At 35.8% G+C, this 13,719-nt stretch overlaps 1 protein-coding gene across 14 annotated transcripts in view; it reads right to left on the bottom strand.

Moving 5' to 3' along the window:
* SNAP91 (synaptosome associated protein 91) overlaps positions 1 to 13,719 on the bottom strand; it is a 158,907-nt gene that overhangs the window by 18,436 nt on the left and 126,752 nt on the right. For 10 of the 14 annotated variants that reach the window (XM_033235534.1, XM_033235532.1, XM_033235536.1 and 7 more), the window contains 4 exons: positions 10,487 to 10,621; positions 8,693 to 8,842; positions 4,043 to 4,073; positions 3,040 to 3,151 (listed from right to left, as the gene is read on the bottom strand). In XM_033235534.1, coding sequence (XP_033091425.1) covers positions 3,040 to 3,151; positions 4,043 to 4,073; positions 8,693 to 8,842; positions 10,487 to 10,621 — 428 coding nt within the window. The remainder of the gene's footprint in view (positions 1 to 3,039; positions 3,152 to 4,042; positions 4,074 to 8,692; positions 8,843 to 10,486; positions 10,622 to 13,719) is intronic. The other 4 variants (XM_033235541.1, XM_033235540.1, XM_033235542.1 and 1 more) reach the window with 1 other exon arrangement.

Genomic DNA, 13,719 nt, shown 5'->3' with positions numbered 1-13,719 from the left:
TTACCTGCTGCCATCCATGTAAGATATGACTTGCTCCTCCTTCTCTTCCATCATGATTGTGAGGCCTCCCCAGTCATGTGGAACTGTAAGTCCATTAAACCTCTTTTTCTTGTAAATTTCCCAGTCTCAGGTATGTCTTTATCAGCAGTGTGAAAATGGAATAATACACTGGGCAACCACTGTCTTGGTTGTCTCATCTATAAAAATCCCCACTTGTGCGGATTCTAACTGAAAATTTGCCTTCTCCTCTTCCTTTCTACCCTAACCTCAGGCTCTAAACTTTTTTTTCTTTTGTTTTTTTGAGACAGGGACTCATTGTCGCCCAGGGCTGGAGTGTAGTGGTGCAATCTTGGCTCACAGCAACCTCCTCCTCCTGGGTTCAAGTGATTCTCCCACCTCAGCCTCCTGAGTAGGTGAGACTACAGGTACATGCCACCATGCCTTGCTTAGTTTTGCAATTTTTTGGTAGAGATAGGGTTTCACCATGTTGGCCATGACTGGTCTTGAATTCCTGACCTCAAGTGATCTGCCTGCCTTGGCTTCACAAAGTGCTGGGATTACAGGCATGAGCCACCATGCCCAGCCCACCTTTTTTCCTTTTCTTAAACTACAGTCTGTCTGCCAGATACTAATATTCTCACCATCATGCCTTCCAATCCCCTTAACTCATTTTAGACTGTGCTACTACCAGTGATTGTTCTGAAACTTGTTAAAAAACAAAAGTTTTATCCTGGTGATAAGGGCAACATCACCAAAGTATAAATTCCTTAGAACAGCAAATAAGGCCTTTCTAATCCTGCACAGAAGAGAATAGGAAAATTAATTCCTTTACTTTGATAATGATAATATAGATACATTGTGAGATTTTATGTCATTATGTCATTTTAATAGACTTACCAAATCAGTTCTAAAAAAACTTGTTTCTTCCTTTGGGAATTTTATTCAGATTTATTTACTCTGTCTCCCCCTTCCCACAGCAAAATAGAGGCTATCAAATGTTTCATACCTAAGAATGGAGGGCAGTCCCCTGGGCTGGAGTGTTACTTGCTTATGGTCTCAGCACCTGGGCCAACAGCACAAGCCATGTTTAGGGTCCCAGGGCAATAATGACAGTCCCTTTCACCCTCAAACCTTTATTCCTGGTTTGGAAATAAATTATGTATCATCCTAGGCAAAAGTTAGTTTAAAAGAGATTCATAGTTTTCTACTAAATATCCTTCATAAGAATTAAATTGAAGCCCTTTATTCTATAGCTAAATATGAAAACTGTCCTCTTAGGCACTGTTTTAAAATAATGCATAGAAAGATGTAAATAGAAAAATATCAAGATTTAATAGGTATTTTTATCATTGTTATCTGTTAGAAACCATTTCTTAAAACTAAGTTATTTCATACTGTGAACTCACCAAAGTCAGAGAACATTAAGTGCCTAAATTTCCTGCTCTCTCACAAACACCAAAAGATGAGGTGGAAAGACGAGAGGAAAATGAGTTTAGAGAACCCAAGTCTAAGCACAAAAGATATTTTCCTTAGAAACTATGTAATTTAATTAATGCTACTAGTACTGCTTAGTGGCAAATTCTTCATTCAAAAGGCCATTTTCAGATTGATTTGAACTTATTAAACTATTTTAAAAACTTTTTATATATAAAAATATCAATACAGCTATTTAAAAGAAAATGTGTTCTAGGCCAGGCGTGGTGGCTCATGCCTGTAATCCCACCACTTTGGGAGGCTGAGGCAGGCGTATCACCTGAGGTCAGGAGTTCTAGACCAGCCTGGCCAACATGGTGAAACCCTGTCTCTACTAAAAACTACAAAAATTAGCCAGGCATGGTGGAAGGCACCTGCAATCTCAGCTACTTGGGAGGCTGAGGCAGGAGAATCGCTTGAACCCGGGAGGTGGATGTTGCAGTGAGCCAAGAATGCATCATTGCACTCTGTCTCAAAAAAAAAAAAAAAGAAAAGAAAAGAAAAGAAAATGTGTTCTACATCCCAAAACTCAGATATTTAAATCAATTTCTGGAACACAGTATTTTTAATGGTGTGTTTCTAAAACATTTTAATTAGAATTTATATTAATTTACTTCTTGCATGTTTGTTTGGCTGGCAGAAGTGAATGATGGTTAAGAATTAATTCAGGTAACAAGGAAAGGATGACATCAAGAAAGCCTTAGAGATGGGTTTGATTTAGATAGGTGGAGGTGGTAAGCAAAGGTGGAAAACTGCCAGTAAGTTTGGGAAACAGTGATTAGCTTAGTTTTGCTAAACACAGAGTGTATATAGAAAAATTATACATTTTGTTACTCCAAAAACATGTTGTTTTTGTGTCATCTAATTTCATGGAGCAATAGTTAGTCTTTATTTCCAGTGATATGTTCTTTCCCAGAGTGAATGGCAGTATTGATATATTAATAGAAGTTTAAAATACAGAAATGAAACCTATTTAAACCTTATAGAAAATATAGTGTGAGTAGTTCCAATTTTTTAAATGGTGAGCAGAAGTAATAGGATTTTAAAACGAACTTTTACTTACACAATAGAAAACTGCCCAATCTTTCTGGTAAGAAAAAAAGTTATTACTTGGTAAGACAATCAGAAAATTTGGGCAAGAAATATGATAAGATAGATAAAATGATCAATGATACGATGTGCTTTTGATAAATCATTTTCATAATTTTACAAATATGGAAGTATAAATATTAATTAAAATATTTAAAAATTTTAAAAGGTCATAATCATTATCAACTATAAAGTCAATGGAATCTGCATTTTGGTAACTTTTGCACCTTGCTTAGTTTTTGCCTCTTGCTTATTTACTCTCTCTCCCCCTTCTCACAGGAAAATAGAGACTATCAAATGTTTTCATACCTAAGAATGGAGGGCAGCCCCCTGGGCTGGAGTGCTATTTGCTTATATTTCTTCAATCCAGAGGAATAAGTACACCGTTGGCAGCAAAGTTAGCAAAATGCACTCTACTCTACACACTTGGAAACTGGCAAACTGCCTGCGCTGCCCTGGGCTCTGCCTGCTACATACCAAAGGTGCACTTGGTGGAACGCCTGCTGACCAGGTTGCTGGAGCTACTTTCGGCTGCCAGTTGGCTCCACCAGTCAACTTTTTCTCTCCAGCATTCCACTGAAGATCTCCCCTAAAATCAACCATGCAAAACAAGCAAACAAACAAAAAAACACAAGTCAGAAAAAATGGTGTGTGGCTCCTTAGATTATTTTATTTGGGTTTAAAAGCAGTTTGTTTGAGTCAAATGGTATAGTAATAAGAACAGCAGTTAAAACTTACAGAGGAATCTTGCCATGCTGTTTCTAAGAAAGCTTAAAAGCATTTGAAAAAATATCATTTAGAGTTTGGACCTCAGTAAGTACAGGAATTTCCTATCCTCTATAAAGAAAAGTATGTCAGAAAATCTAACTGAATTCATTTGTCACTAAAAATGCAAATAAATATATCATATATACTGTACACTTATATTTGTTGAATTTAAGATGCATTGATGATGGCACTTTCTGGATCTTACAGGGTTCAGCAGAATGTTTCATACAACTGTATCATGACTGAAACCTGCCTTACAGTGATCGTAAGACACCATCCACTGAAAAATATGTTTCAATTTCAATGACAAAATATACATCTAAAAAAGAATATATTGCTTACGATTTTTACTATCCTTCCTTACAATTAATACTTTATGAAAGACTTTTTAAAATTCATGCTAGCTATAACTATGGTAATGAATCTAGAATTTAATGCTATTAAAATATTCAAGCCACAATTCCCAAATATTTCTAGATATAACTTAGTGACAATCTCAGAGATTGAAATAGATTATTCCTTTTCATTGCAAAGCAACAGTTTGGAGCTTCCAGTAAAATAACAACAAAAATCTAGGATGAAATAAAAAAGCCAGTTGTGAAATTATCTAGCATGAGAATGAATAATTAATCCAATGAGTAAAATGGTTGAGAGTCTCAAATGAATATAAATATACTGTCAAAAGGAAATCACATAATTTCCAAACACTTACTTTTTTGATGTGGTACCAGAAATTCCAAGATCTATAAATGGATAAAAGAAAAAAAATTGTAAATCCCTATATTCAGCTTATATGATAGGACATTTAAAAGATCAAAGAGTCAGAAGTCTATAAAAAACGTCCTTATTTTGCCTAGGAATGACTGCATTCAGTTATATAGAAAACAAACTATATTAGGAAATATTTTCATAAATTAAACATTTTCTTTTACTTCATGTTAGACTTAAAGATCCATTTTAATGTCAATGTGTGTCCAGAAAAGAGCAAACATACCATGTTTGATGTTGCTATTTTAGAAAGGCTGCTATCTGGGGACTTGGTTAGTAAATTGTTCTCTATACTGGGATAAAACTTTCCCTAAATGATAAAGGTGGATCACCGTGCCTACACTATTTGTACAAATGATATTGCTTATGCTGAATATCCACTTCCGTTCTGCAAGTCTGAAATTTTGGTACATGCCAGGCAGAAAGTGCCTACATGATCACTGCCCAATAAAGACTCTGGGTGTGGAGTCTCTAAAGGTCTTCTTTAGGCATAAACACCTCACACATGCTGCTGCATTTTTGTTCCTGGGTGAAGAGTATGTTCTTCTCCTCAAGGGAGAGACAGAGCATAAGGAAGTCTGCATGTGGATTCTTCTAGACTCTGTTTGTCTTTTCCCCTTATCATCAGCCGTGTATCCTTCCTCTGCTTCCGTAATAAATCTCAGCTGTGAGTACAACAATGCGCTGAGTCCCACGTGTCCTTCTAGTGGCTCTGTGAATCCCTTGACATAGTCGGCTTAATCAGTCTGCTCTAATGTCAATTCATTTATTACTTCAGAAAATATTTATTGAGCATCTACATATGTCAGGCACCATTTTAGGTACTTGGAACATGTTAGTAAAGAAAACAGTCAGAGAGTCCTATCCTGGAGAAACTTGCGTTCTGATGGTGCCAGACAGATGACAAAATAATAAAAAGGTAAATGATATAGGCCGCTAGAAGGCGATATGGAAAGCTTACGGGAAAAATAAAAAGGAAGGGCAGAGTAAGTGGGGTTGAGGGATAGGATAAGCATGGGGCTAGAGAATATTACACAGGGCACTTGGGGAAGGATTCATAGAGGTGAGACTTGGGCAAAGCTGAGCAGAGATCTGGGTGAGAGCTTTCTAGGCAGAGGGAACAGCCAGGACAATAGCCCTAATCAGGTGAATAATCAATGTATTAGAGGATGAAGTTAATATTTATTTCTTACCAAATCTTGGCATTACAAAATAGAATAAGGTATATTTTAACTGAACACCAAATATAAAAATGATTACCCATAATTTTAGTTATTTTTTTCTTTTTTAAAAGACAAAATTCATTTTAAAATTTATTTTTCAATTAGACTATAAAACTAAATCTATATGTATTAAATGATTAAAAAGCTAAACCAAGTATTTATGCCTGTTCATGTGAAAAAGCAAAAGAAAGCAGAAGTGTATCTTACACATGTATATATGAATCCCTGGTCAAATTTTGTGGCAGACAGGAATGAGCACCTCAGGGCCTGGGCCTCTGTTGCAAGCTAGGTCTCCTGGGAGGAAGGCTCTGGGATGGAGATTAGCATGCAGGAGATTTATTTTGAAAGGGAAGAGAGGAAACTGTGATTGGGCAAGACTGCAATGCAGTCTCAATAGAAGCCTCAGCTAACACTGAAAAATGTTTTATAAAAACATTTTTATTGAGATATAATTCACATACCATAAAATTCACCCCTTTAAAGTGCATAATTCAATGGTTTTAGTTTATTCACAGTGTTAATATAGAACTTTTTTTGTCACAACAAAAAGAAACCCTGTACCAATTAGCAGTCACTCCTCTTCCTCTCCACTTCCCTCAGCCCCTTGAAGGCCCAGTCTACTTCCTGTCTCTATGCATTCGTCTATCCTGGACATTTCATATAAATGGAATCATATATGAAAATATATAGTCTTTTGTGTCGGACTTCTTTCACTTGGCTTGTTTTCACAGTAAATCCAGTTGTAGCATGTATTAATACTTCATTTCTTTTTATTGCCAAATAATATTTCATTATGTAGATATATTATGTTTTGTTTGTCCATTCATCAAGTGATGAATATTAGGGTTGTCTACTTTTTGGCTATTATGAATAACGATACTATCATCATTCGTGTACAAATTTTTGTGTGCATACACATCTTCATTTTCACTCCATACACCTAGGAGTGGAAATGCTGAGTCATACGATAATCTATGTTTAACATTTTGAGTAACTATCAGACTTCTTTCTATAGCAGCTAAACCATGTCACATTTTTACCAGTAATGTCTGTGGGTTTCAAGTTTTCCATATCCTCATCAATACTGGTTATATGTCTTTTTAATTATCTCCACCCTAATGGGTATAAAATGATATCTTATTTGGTTTTGATTTGCATTTCACTGATGAATAATGGTGAGCATCTTTTCATGTGCATATTGGTCATTTGTACATATTCTTTGGAGAATATAGGTGCTTGGGTCAAAAGGTCTATTCAAAAAATATTTTTGCCATTTAAAAAACTGCATTATTTGTTTTTTCATTATTGAATTGTAAAAGTTCTTTATTCTGAGTACAAGTCTCTTTTCTGATAAATAATTTGCAAATATTTTCTCCCATTCTATGGTTTGTCCTTTCACTTTCTTACTGGTATTGTCTACAGCACAAAAGTGTTTTGATATATTCCTATTTATCTTTTTTTCTTTTGTTTCTTGTACTTTTGGTGTCATATCTAAGAACCAAACATAACCTAATCTAAGGTCATAAGGATTAACTCCTATGTTTTCTTCTAAATGTTGTATAGATTTAGCTCTTACATTTGGTTGTATGACCTATTGTGAATTAATTTTTTTTGTATAAGGGTAAAATTTCATTCTTTTTCATGAAGTTATTTAGTCTTTTCCCAATATTTTTCTCCTGAAAAGAATGTCTTTTCCCTCACTGAATGGTCTTGGTATCCTTGTCAAAAATCATTTGACTATATATGTGGATTTATTTCTGGGATCTTTATTCTATACCTTTGGTCTCTATGTCTATCCTTATACCAGTACCATTTGTCCTGATTATTGTAGCTTTGTAGAAGTTTTGAAATTGGAAACACAATTAATTCAAATTTTTTCTTTTTCAAGATTGTTTGGCCATCACTCTAGCAGGTTAGCTTCTGTCAGCTGGGATCATTCTCAAAGGTGGTTGACAGCTGAGGGCTGTGTGTTGGTGGCACTCTCAGCAGCTGGAGGTATGAGTCCTTTATTTCTGAAAGGGGATACATTATAGTATGCAGAAAAAACAATCACTTAGTGAGATGAAATTTTAGTGTAGGAGGAAATATTCAAATAGCCTCTCCCTAGGTGTTATAAAAGTATTTTCTAGGTGGGAACTGAACAATGAGATCACTTGGACTCGGGAAGGGGAACATCACACACTGGGGCCTATCATGGGGAGGGGGGAGGAGGGAGGGATTGCATTGGGGAGTTATACATGATATAAACATCATGCACATGTACCCTAGAACTTAAAGTATAATAAAAAAAAAAAAAAAGTATTTTCATGGTTGCTAAAACCACAGGGAAGGAATGGAAAACAAAATGTATGTTCACAGGCAAATTCACAGGTAAAGAAGTCTGTATCAGTGATCTGCTAAACTTATAATACTGCCTTGAATATTACATATCTACAGTGGTAAACCCATTCACATGCATACAAAATTCAGAATTAAGAGCAAAGGTCGATCTTTATAATAGCTGCCTTCCTCCCTAGGACTCTCTCCTTCACCCACTGAGCTCTAGTCACTCATCTCCTGGATATCCCTTGAATCTGCCATGCAAACTTCTGCCTCAAAGCCTTTGCACTGATTATTTCATTTTCCTACAGATGTCCTTCTTTAGATCATCACATAGTTTACCCCTTTACCTTCAAAATCTTTGCTCAAATTTTACCTTCTTATTGAGGTTTGCTTTAACTCCTACCCTGCAGCACTCCCAGCTCTCCTTTGTCTGTTCTGTTTTTCTCCATGGAACTTATGATCTAACACACTATACAATTTATTTATTTTAAAGTTTGTGTCTGCCCTTCCCAAGTGCCACAAGTACAGACATTTTTATCTGTTTTGCTTACTGGTTTACCTCTAGAGCTTGGAATAATGCTTGGTACTCAATAAATATTTGTTGAACAAATGACTGAAACTCAGTTGGATACTCAATTTATAAAGATACTGTGCTTCATGTAAGTTACTTTATGTTCTTATTTCCAAATTAAATGGAAAGTGCTTACTACACATAATACACTTGGTTTCATACTTGTATATGCTCCCTAATTAAAACTTTAATACTTTAGATTACAATGACATGGGTATTGCTCATGAGCCAATGGTATAGGAACTGTTTGTCTTCCAAGGACCTGCACTGGGTAAAGCACTAAGTATTTCTATTCCCTCCCTGCTATACTCACCCATAAGAGACTCCAGAAACAAAACATATGAGATGAGAGGATGAGAGAGAGAGAGAGAGAGAGAGAGAGAGAGAGAGAGAGAGAAGAGAGAGAGAGAAAGAAAGAAACAAAAAACAATTCACATATGCTTCAGCTAAAAAAAAAAAAAAAAACTAGATTACTCACTGCCTACTAAGCTGGCAAGAGAAGAATCAAGATCACTTCCAAGTGCTTTGCTGGCTGCCATCGCAGGACTGGGTGGTACCATTGAGACAGGTGCAGGCTGCCCAGCTGGTGCCATAGTTGGCATCAAAAGATCACCTAGACCATCAAACACTGGAAATCAAATGGACGAGGTTCAGAATAATTGAAAACAAAAAAGTTCATATGCAAAATTAAAGCAAAACTGTCTTTTGATAAACTATGGAAATAAGTGAATACACAATCTTATAAAAGAAGGCATGTAATTCACACTTTCCATGACTGTAACACCAAGAAGAACATGTCGACATATGTCTACTCATAAAGTATGAAAATACTAATGAACATGAACAAGGATGGAAAAAAATCTGTATAATGTATAGGAATGAACACAGACTTTGCAGCCAGAACTGGGCTTCAATTCAGCTGCATGCCTCACTGGCTATACGACTTTAAGAAAATTACTTTCTGAGCTTTTTAGTTTTCTCATCTGTAAATGGGGAAAGTATGACCATGGCTTTGTTATAAATATTAAATTAGGTGATATATGTCATGTGTTTATTATAATGCTTGCTTTATATGGGCACTCAATATTGCCATTGTTGCTCTTATTCAAGAAAATAGCGAAAAGACTTATAATGTGCTTTATGGTGAAGTCTAAATAATTTACTCTGAAAACCTAAAATGTTTACTTTAAAAACAATTTTAAATGAGAAAACAATGCATCTCTTAGCTTCCTACAAAATTAGGAAACAAAATAACATCTGATATAACAGTCAGCATCTAGTAATAGGTACCTGAAAAAGTTGATCACATTGTAGAAGTAATAATTTTGATTTTTTTCTCTCTAATTAGAGCAATCATTCTGGTTGTAACTCTAAGGGCATAAGTAAATTAAATACTATTTTAAATATCAGGGATCAAATGCATCACTGATGGCTCCTGATCACCAAATAAGTTACTAATTGTTCAGTTCCTAGAATACAGAAAGTCCATTCAAAATGCAGACACATAGCATTTGCATAAGACATTGCTAATATGTTATCTATGTCAAAAACTTTGTAGTTATAAAATTTTATCAAAAAACTATGCATATCTACCACAATAACTACTATACAATAATTTTAAAGTGAAAAAGGACAGCATTCAACTAGGCACTGGCAATAGAAGCAACCAAATTGTCAGGCAGAGGATTTATTTGGGGTGTTTCTGAAACACATTTAATTGCCGAAAACTCACCAATTGAAAATTTGTAGTAAGGACCCAGCATGGGAAGAGTAGAATGGAAGAGAATACAAACAAAATGACAGCAGTGATGAAAGGTTAAAGGCAGGCAAAGAATACTATTTGTGTCTCAACTTCATAAAACTGAGGGCCATGCAGGCTTCAGAAGATGTAAGCAACAGCAGTGGGAGTGTTCACATATTCAAACACTGTACAAAAATTTAGTACAAAGTATTTGTTTTTCTTTAACCATCTCTAAACCATGTGCATGTAAGCTCAGGCAAATAGATAGTGTACAGATTAAGTTTGATTTCTGCTAAAAATAAACAGAAACAGAGAAAGGATTGCAGGTTATTCTTATGGATACCAATATGTACTGTAAATTTTAATTTAAGTTACTGAATGAGAGATTTATTAATGTTTTATAAACCAAATTACCACTCAATATTTGCTTATTGTAAATTTCCTGATAGCATACTAACCTTAGGTAGTTTTTCTTTTATTATTATTATTACCAGGACACATGAAAACAATGTTTGAAAGTCACTGCCTCACCTGATGGATCAAAGGAGCTGCTGCTGGAAGTTGAAGGCGTTGTCCCAAAAGCTGCCTCAAAATTGGGCTGTAGCAGGTTATTCTGAGCTGGAGTCACTGGAGACGGGGAAGGGGCCATGAAAGAACCTCCAAATCCTGAAAAAAAGTTCCAAAAAAAATAAGCAGAAATAATATAAAGGTGGGTAAAGGCCATAAAAACAGAATTTAAAAAGTTATAGAAAAGTGAAAAGGAATTGATTGCATGTTGAGTAGCAGTGAGTGAAACAGAGTAGCTCTGAAAAGTTGTTCAAGTATAATATTTTGATATCTGATATGCATTAATGAGAGATTTAATTTAATTAGAAATAAGATAGCACACAAGTATACCCTTATTAAGAGGAAACTATAGCAAGTATATCTATTATTACAACGGAGTATATAAAACAAAGAAGGTATCACTAGGGTTAAAATTCAGATATGGAAATTTTATGTTTCTTCAAATCATAATATCTGGTTTCAGAAAATGTTTACTGCAAATTATAATAAAATGCAAATACCAATCATAAAAATACACATCAAATCTTTAACATCTATCATGTTAGCCCCAGTAGCCCCACTGCTGTTACCACCAGTGCAGATCCCTACAACACTGCTCTCTGGATTCATGAACAGTCATGGAGTGGGATGGCATCCGGTCTCTAGTCTAGATCTCCTCCAATCTAGTCTCCACAGTGCAGCCAGAGTGATCTTTCCAAGTGGAAAATGTTGACAAAGTTACTTCTCTAAAATCTTCTATCAGCTTCCCATAATTTTTCAATTCATATAATTTGAATTCCTTTGGATAGTGATCAGGTCCTTCCGTCTCTACCCACTGGCCCCTGCAGCAAAGCAGGCTGCAGCTGTGATCCGCCACTAGCAGTGTCAGATGCCTGCTCTAGGAGGAATTCCTTGCTCTCACACTGCTACCCACTACCAGCTGCACCCCACCCACATCCCCATATACATGCCGAGTATTCTCAGCACTTGGTACATGGCCCCATGCTACTCTCATTACATGTATTTATCCCCACTGCCCTGACTCCAACCACAAGATGGCTTTATGAGGCCAGGAACTGTGTCTTCTTTTCATGTTTTTTCCACTAATATCCTGCATAGTGCCTAAAACACTGAATTAATGCTTATTAAATGAAGGACACTTTTGAATATAAAAGGTGAGGACAAATCAAAGACTACTGTAAAGTAATCCAACCTCAGCTTAACTATTTATCCTTTGATGGCTAGAAGCAAAACATTTCTCTCAATCAACAGACAGAAACAGAAGCAGAGATCACTCTGTATTGCTGCTGAACAAAAATATACAACCTGTGAAGGAAGTGATTTCTTAACAAGACACTGGATGATATTCTATTATAAAAGAATTTATTACTACCAGAAGTCATTCCTGTATACAGCTTAAGTATATATTCCTTTCAAATCCAGCCACATTGTCTCTTTTTCACAAACTGCTTGCCAAAACAGTGTTTCAGAAAACATCCTTAAGTTTATATTCCATAGAATCAATATATAATTTTGAAAATGATTTCCACTAAAATTCTCTACTATTTTCTAAAGAAAGTGGCAATGCTGTTCAAGTTATATTATTCCTAGAAATTGACAGTGACGTGGGTTTAGGCTTTCCTCATATGTGTATGAAAACATTTTAATTTGGAAAAAAAGTTACTTATTAGATGATCTTTACAGTTCATGATGGCTACTTTAAGTGATTTTAGTATTTGAATGGCATAAGTATCATGTAACTTTCTTTACTGGAGAAGACATTCTCTAAATCAGTAAGAGCTTAGCCCAGCAAAGGTAGGCTAAAAGTAATTATTTTTGTGAATGTGACCATTTTGATTTTAGGAAGATTGGTAGCTGTATTAATGTTGATTTTTTAAAAACATTATCCTGCACCTCAAGTTGGAGTGTGTCTGGTTAATTTAGGCAACTGTTGCCTAAATTAGGTTGTGATTCTCTTTCTATAGGTGAATGTAGAGACAACCTGACTCTTGACTTCTTAAAACTTGGCCATGGAAAGGACAATTTATTTTAGAATCACAGGAGATTAGTGTTGGAAAGGGCCTCAGGATCATCTGATTCAGTCCTGTCATCTCATGGCTAGAAGAAATGACTCTAAGAGAAGTGAACACACTGGTAAGCTTCAGCAAAAAGAGGAAAAAGAGTGCATTTACCTAGGACACCCTGCTTAGTGCTATTTCCACTTTATGCTAAGATCACATCTATAGGTGAATAAATAAAGCTGTTCACTGAAAGAAACATAGCGCCTTCTCTAAGAAAATTAAAGGTAAAGTCAACATTGGCCTGAGGTTCACCAAGTGCCAGGCGCTGTTCTAGGTTTCTTTTTTTAGGGTGAACCATATGAACGACACAAATGACTGATATTTGACTGTTTCGATCCTAGAAAACCAGCAGTTTTAAACGGTTGAATCTAAAACACACATTAGCTTATCTAATCTTTATAACAACCCCATGAAGTTCAAAGATGAGAAAGCTGAGGTCAGAGATGTTAAATAATTTCTCTAAGGTCATATGAAGGCAAATGGCGGATCCAGGATTCCACACAGGAATTCTCCAGAGTCTGGACTCTTTGCCACTGTACCACACAGCCTCTTTCCCACATCCAGAAAAAATGCGGTAGTGGTAACCTTCCTATACATTTATAAAATTTTCGAGATCTGGCAGGATGACTTTTTCCCATTATACTTGGTTCTTATGAAGTAAGTGCCCTTACAAGCCTAGAATAATTAAACAGCTATTAGGTGATATAAAATGACCAATTGATGTTGTCAAAAAATTGCTATAACGAAGAACTAAACAGGAACATTACAGACATTAATGAAGAGTTTGAGGAATTCCTCCTGGTAACTAACTGAAAAGTTTTAAGGCCCTGGAATAGAGTTAATAGGAAAATCTAAACAACTAATCTTTCTATGTGGTTCTAATGTACATTAAGAAAGATGTTTACACGGGTACAGTGGCTAATGTCAGTAATCCCAGCACTTGGGGAGAGGTTGTGGCAGAGGATCATTTAAGGCCAGGAGTTTGAGACCAGCCTGGTCAATATAGCGGACCTCATTTTGTATATATATATAAGCCAGGGGGCATGATGGCACATGCCTGTAGTCCCAGCTGCTCAGGAGGCTGAAGTGGGAGGACTGCTTTAGCTCATCAGTTCTAAAGGCTGCAGTGAGCTATGT

This window comes from Trachypithecus francoisi, unplaced genomic scaffold (genome assembly GCF_009764315.1).
Source record: "Trachypithecus francoisi isolate TF-2019V2 unplaced genomic scaffold, Tfra_2.0 Lachesis_group15, whole genome shotgun sequence".
NCBI classification, from domain to species: Eukaryota; Metazoa; Chordata; class Mammalia; order Primates; family Cercopithecidae; genus Trachypithecus; species Trachypithecus francoisi.
This window is presented reverse-complemented; position numbering and strand designations above follow the sequence as displayed.